Here is a 6822-nt window from a genome sequence, read left to right as displayed (position 1 = left end):
GTGAGGGGACTTTCTTTTAGATAGATAGATGATAGATAGATAGATAGATAGATAGATAGATAGATAGATAGATAGATAGATAGATAGATAGAGGACAACCCCAACAACGGGCTTTTGAGGCAACTGAGAAGCAAAGTTGGTTGGCTGTTGCCTTCCTCCGCAGAACCTTCCTTGGTGGTCTCCCTTCCAAGATTTATGGTGACCCCAGCAAGGGGCTTTCAAGCCAAGTGAGAAGCAGAGGTGGTCTGCCCTTGCCTTCCTCTGCAGAGCCTTCCTTGGAGGTCTCCCTTCCAAGTATTGACCCTGCTGAGTTTCCGAGTTCTGACATGATCATCGATTTATAGATGTCAATATTCCTTTGACTGATTTAGATATATATTTCCCGGTTGGATGCTAAGAGACATGATTCAATATTCTGAACTCTCTACAATCCTGAAGGTTTGTTTTCAGTGGTGTAGTGGATACAATACCGGACTGGGAGACCCGGGTTTGAATTCCCACTTCTACGATCGAACCTTGGGCCCCTTGCAAACTCTCAGACCGGCCTACCTCACAGGGTTGTTGTGAGAGAATGGAGGCGAGGGGAACGGCGCTCTAAGCCCCCCCTTTGAGTCCCAACTGCAGAGAAAAGCAGTATATAGACATATAAAGGCAATGCATGCAAGAAAATATACAAGGACGAAAGCAAGAGAAAAATAGAGGAAATGAGGTGGGAGAGGGAGAAAGGGATTTATGATTATTTATTTGTCAAATTTTCTCCACACTTCCTACAAGGGGCTCAGGGCAGGTACTCCTCCTCCACCATCCCACTCTCACAACAACCCTGTGAGGGAGGTGAGGCTGAGAGTGAGTTGACCAGTCTAAAGCAGGTCTCCAGTTTTATGGCACAGCAGCAGTCATTTGCAACTGGATTTTCCTGCAGGGAATTACAGCATCCTGTTTCAGGATCAAGAAGAGCTCACTTCTTCATCTGCACCGTAAAGTTGGATACTGTATTGCAAAATAAGCCGCAGCTTGCTTGCAGTTAACTGCTGTTCACTATGGAGACATTTTACAAGGGAGGAGCTAAAGTTACCAACCTCCAGGCGGGATCTGGAGATGCCCAGGATTACAGACTGCAGAGATCAGTTCCCCCTGGAGCAAATGTCATCTTCAGATGGTGGATCCCAGATGCAATCCCACCCCAAGCTCTGAAATATACTGGGTTCAGACACGTATAGTGATCAGCTCATAGTTTATTAGTGATTTCAGCTTAACTCTAAGACAACTCTAGCAGGGCCGGAGCCCTGCTTATATGCATGCAAAACACCACACCCGCACCCCGTGATAGGCTATTTACAAAATATTACTACTTGATTGGTTTATTCCAGAGTCCTGCTCGGCTATTGTTCTTGTGCTCCAAGCTCAGTCAGTCTCTAGGGTGATTCAACCAGGGATGATTCAAACTCAATAAATAACAAGCTCCTTGCTCCACAGGCACCACCCCTAAAACTCCAGGAATGTCAAAATCTGGAGTTGCCAACCTCCAGTTGGGTCTAGTAACAAATAAATACACACTGCAAAAACATTTTAGCAAACTAATGTGTTCTATTTATGGTCATCATTTAGTAAAGTGCATAAAAAAGTTAAAGGTTCCCTTGCTCGAAAGCCAGTCGAATCCGACTCTAGGGTTGCGGTGCTCATCTCCGTTTCAAAGACGAAGAGCCAGCGGTGTCCGAAGACGTTTCCGTGGTCATGTGGCCGGCATGACTAAACACCGAGGCGCACAGAACACTGTGACCTTCCCACTGAGTAAAGTGCATAGTGTATCATTATTTCATCCTAGTCAGGTATAAATATTCATTACATTCAATCAGCAATAACATTCAACACATACAGACTCCTAACTACCAGACAATTTTGCATCAGTGTTTTAAAAGTCAAGTCCCAACGGGAATTTCTAGAATCATAAGCCCACTTCTCCTTGCATGAAGTCTTCCAAAAAGGGGGACAGCCTTCTTGTACGGATGCTTTATGCCGGTGCTGCAAGAGAGAGAACCAGGTCAATACCATGCAGCCTTGGGAATGACAGGAGTACTCCGTCCATGAATGTTAGCTGCATAATGTGTCTTTTGTAGGGCTATTTTTGGGCAGGAACGCACAGGAACGGAGTTCCGGCTGGCTCCCGAGTTGGCCACGCCCAGCAGGAACTCATTAGCATAATAGGCCACACCCAACAGCAGAAATTCATTAGGATTGGCTACATTAGGGGTGTGTGGCCTAACATGCAAAGGAGTTCCTGCTACAAAAAAAAAGGCCCTGGGTTTGGACCACAAACAAGGTGAACAGAATAAGAAGCAAAAGGTGGGTGTGGCTGGATGACCACACTTCTGGTAACATGGGGGTGCGTCCTAACATGGTAATGAGCGGTGGTGCCAGGGGGTGTGGCCTAATATGCTAATGAGTTCCTGCTGCTGGGTGTGGCTTATTATGCTAATGAGTTCCTGCTGGGCTTTTTCTACAAAAAGAGCCCTGGTTAACGTGTCTTTTTCTCATTAACATTTTATTGGTAGGATTAAAACAAATATGGGGGTGCGTCCTAACATGGTAATGAGCGGTGGTGCCAGGGGGTGTGGCCTAATATGCTAATGAGTTCCTGCTGCTGGGTGTGGCTCATTATGCTAATGAGTTCCTGCTGGGCTTTTTCTACAAAAAGAGCCCTGGATAACGTGTCTTTTTCTCATTAACATTTTATTGGTAGGATTAAAACAAATATAACAATAAAAATATACATAAAGGTCATAAGAACAGTTATACATTCAAACCAACACACTAATTACATAAAAAAGTGAGCTTTAAAGAATGATACATTCCTCAATAAATCTTTGAACGAAGTAACTTATAGACCCCACCCTCCAAAGCAGCCACTTTCTCCAGGGGAGCTGATCTCTGTCAAGCTGGAGATCAGTTGTCAAAGGGGGGGGGGGGATCTCCCGGCCCCGCCTGGAGGCTGGCAACCTTAATTCCTAATCCGGAGTGGGCACCCCCTAGCCCTAACCCTCCACGCAAGCACGCCTGAAACGTCTGCACTGCACCCGGAGAGATGGGGTCCAGCCCCCAAAAGCTTCTGCGGGGACCAAAACCGTGTCCCGCAGCCTTGAAACGCGCCCGCGCCAATCAGCCCCGCAGACCTGCCCATCATGGCGCTCAAAAGAAGCCGCCCTCCTTCCCGTGAGCCTCTAGTCTTTCTCCCAGAGACCCTTGCGAGCCAAGGCGACGGCTCCCCGGCCAGCGGCAAGATGGCGGACCGACCCGGTAAGGGGCTGTCGGCGGAAGGGAGGCTTCAAGGTGACCCGGCTCCGTGGCGACCCGGTCCGGCGAGGGGAATCCTCTCTTGACCCCAAGTCCTCGGGCTTGGCCCCTGGAGGAGCCCGGTGGGTGGGTGGGTGGCTCCGAATGACGAGGCCCGTTTTGTGCAAACCGCCCCCCCTGCGCGCGCGCCTTGTGCGCATGCGTGGATCTGCCGTCCTCGTCCCTTGCATTTCGAACGGAGCCAGAGATTCTTGGCGAGGCCGAAAATCCAGCAGGCACCGCAATGCCGCCGCCGCCGCCCCTTTCCTCGTGTTGATGCACGCCTTTAAAATGATGCACCTGCCTACCCGCCCATCCTAGGAGCGTAGAGTTTATTTATTTATTTATTTATTCGTTAAATTTATACCCCGCCCTCCCCCCCCGTAGGGCTCAGGGCGGCTTACATGGCAAAAACTTGCGCATAAAAACAGCAATACTTTAGTATATTTAAAAACATACTGTACAGATTTAAAACCCAGTCAACTAGTAAAGTGCTCAAACTACACAGCGTCCATATCAAGATATCAGAGAGGACAAACCACACACCAAACATCCCCTGGTAGGCATAGTGTAAGAGGTGCCAAACAGATGTTCCTCAGATGTTCCTCTTAGCCTCCTAGGGCCCTCGCCCCCCCCACATTGATGGTATATAGCGGGGGGGGGGACGGCGGCGGCCCCTAATCGAAAGCCTGGTGGAAGAGCTCCGTCTTGCAGGCCCTGCGGCACTGCACCAGATCCCGCAGGGCCCGGATCTCCTCTGGGAGCTCGTTCCACCAGTTAGGGGCCGCCACCGAGAAAGCCCTAGCCCTCGTGACGACCAGTCTAGCATCCTTGGGGCCCGGTATGGTTAGAAGAAATCCAACAAGTTGGTCCTCCAGGGTCATCTAGTCCAACCCCCCTGCACAATGCAGGACATTCACAAATACCTCCCCCCCACACACACGCACGCACCCAGTGACCCCTGCTCCGTGCCCAGAAGATGGCAAAAAGTCTCCAGGGTCCCCGGCCAAACTGGAGAAAAGTTGCTTCCTGAACCCAGTGTGGCAATCAGCACTTCCCTGGGTGTGCAAGAAAGGGCCACAGGGACTAAGCGCTGGTGCAGCCCTGCCTGCCTTCCCTCTCACGGTCTGCCTGCTCTCCCTGCTTAAGAACATAAGAGACGCCCATGTCGGATCAGGCCAAAGGCCCATCCAGTCCAACATTCTGTGTCACACAGTGGCCAGAAATGCCAGGTGCCATCAGGAGGTCCACCAGTGGGGCCAGGACACTAGAAGCCCTCCCACTGTTGCCCCCCCAAGCACCAAGAAGACAGAGCATCACTTGCCCCAGACTGAGAGTCCCTATCTGTACCTTGTGGCTAATAGCCACTGATGGACCTCTGCTCCATATTAAGAACATAAGAGAAGCCGATGTTGGATCAGGCCAAAGGCCCATCCAGTCCAACACTCTGTGTCACACAGTGGCCAGAAATACCAGGGTCCATCAGGAGGTCCACCAGTGGGGCCAGGACATTAGAAGCCCTCCCACCGTTGCTTGTATTCTTCTCTTCTAGTTCCTGTTAAAGACTTGAAGCTGCTGGACATCAAACTGGGTCAGCTCCCGGGGTGGTTGGCATCACGGAATTACAGCCCTATGGGGTTTGTTAATGGTTACCGACGAGGTGAGTGCTGCGGAGAAGTGTGCTTGGGGGGAGGGGGGCGGTATGGATCCCTAGTGGTAGTGCTGCATCTAAGAGCAGCTCAAGGCACAGACTACCAGCTCCAGTTTTATTTATTAGATATCTTCTTGTGTTTGGGGGCTTTGTTTGAGGCTACACTGCGATCCTGTGCCTGCTTACCTGAGCTGCTCATTGGATTTCTGAGTAAAGTTGTATAGAAGAAGAAGAAGAGATTGGATTTATACCCCGCTCTTCACTACCCAAAGGAGTCTCAGAGTGGCTAACAGCCTCCTTTCCCTCCACCTCCCCACAACAGACACCCTGTGAGGTCGGTGGGGCTGAGAGAGCTCTGGCAGAAACTGCTCTTTTTCAAGAACAGCTCTTATCAAAACTACGGCTTGCCAGGGGTCGTTTCGTAGAAAAAGAGCTAGGGGAACTCATTAGCATATGCCACACCCCCTGACATCATAAGGCCCGGCGGTGGACCTGCAAGGCCGGCGGGAGTGCGAAGAAGCCCCGCCAAGGCCCTCCCTGGCCCCAGGCAGGCAGGGGTGGGGAGAGGTGGGGAGGAAGCAACTTACCCTCCCTCTTCTCCTGCCTCCTCCTGGCTGAATGAGAGCCGGAAGCGGGGCTGCCGGAAGCAGCCGCCGGAAGCAGGGGGTGTGGCTTCGTCGTGTGCCCCTCACCCGGGGGAACTGCGATCCCCCGCAATCCCCCCCAAAATGACCTCTGCGGCTTGCCCAAGGTCATCCAGCAGCTGCAAGTGGAGGAGTGGGGAATCAAACCCGGTTCTCCCAGATTAGAGTCCGCGCACTTAACCACTACACCAGACTGGCTCTCTGGTATAGGATTGAGGCCCACGCTTTGTCTTTAAATCGCACATCCCGCTCCTGTGTTGGCACTTGCCAATAAGCAGGCATGTAGGATTGCAGCCCTGAACAAGTTCTGTTTCTGATTATTGGGAGAACAACATGAGAGTCCGGTAGCATCTTAAAGCCCCACAAAAGTTTCCAGAGTATAAGCTTTTGCAAGTCAAAGTCGCCTTCACCTGGATGGCCTGGGCCAGAGCTCTTTTTGTAGAAAAAGCCCAGCAGGAGCTCATTAGCATAATAGGCCACACCCAACAGCAGGAACTCATTAGCCTATTAGGCCACACCCCTGACAGCACAGCTCATTAGCACATTAGGCCACACCCCCATGTTACCAGAAGTATGGTCATCCAGCCACACCCACCTTTTGCTCCTTATTCTGTCTGTTGCCTTATAGGTCAGCTGTGACTGGACAGCACTTTACACACACACGGAAGCTGCCATCACTATAGTGTTTTGAGGTTAGGGTTCTGAGCAGTGTTCCCTCTAAGCTGAGTTAGTGTGAGCTAACACACAGTTTTTTAGCCTCCGGCTCACACATTTTCGTCTCCGCTCGGGAAGGATGGGGCTCCAGAGCAAACTCGTGCATGCAGTAGCCAAATAACTCGCTTCACAGCTTTAATGCCAGTAGTTCACAAAGTCGGATTTTTGCTCACAAGGCTCCACAGCTTAGAGAGAGCATTGGTTTTGAGAGGTGGGAATGACTTGAAAATTAGTCAACTTTGCCCTGACTTGGATAGCCCAGGCAAGCCCAATCTAGTCAGATCTCGGAAGCTAAGCAGGGCCGACCGTGGCGAGTATTTGGATGGGAGACCTCCAAAGAATACCAGAGCTGAGAGAAGAGATTGGATTTATACCCCATGGCCCTTCACTACCCAAAGGAGTCTGAGAGCAGCTTACAAACTCCTTCCCCTTCCCCTCCCCACAACAGACACCCTGTGAGGTAGGTGGGACTGAGAGAGCTCT

General features: G+C 50.9%; 1 protein-coding gene across 1 annotated transcript in view; it reads left to right on the top strand.

Moving 5' to 3' along the window:
* The first annotated feature begins 3243 nt into the window (after positions 1 to 3243).
* ATP5J2 (ATP synthase, H+ transporting, mitochondrial Fo complex subunit F2) overlaps positions 3244 to 6822 on the top strand; it is an 8120-nt gene continuing 4541 nt past the window's right edge. The window contains exons 1-2 of the mRNA XM_015418954.1: positions 3244 to 3294; positions 4883 to 4990. Of these exons, the coding sequence (XP_015274440.1) occupies positions 3279 to 3294; positions 4883 to 4990 (124 nt within the window). The 5' untranslated portion in view covers positions 3244 to 3278. The remainder of the gene's footprint in view (positions 3295 to 4882; positions 4991 to 6822) is intronic.

This window comes from Gekko japonicus, unplaced genomic scaffold (assembly GCF_001447785.1).
Source record: "Gekko japonicus isolate JY-2015 unplaced genomic scaffold, Gekko_japonicus_V1.1 scaffold2681, whole genome shotgun sequence".
Classification (NCBI taxonomy): Eukaryota; Metazoa; Chordata; class Lepidosauria; order Squamata; family Gekkonidae; genus Gekko; species Gekko japonicus.
The sequence above is the reverse complement of the archived record's forward strand: the minus strand, read 5'-3'. Positions and strand labels throughout refer to the sequence as shown.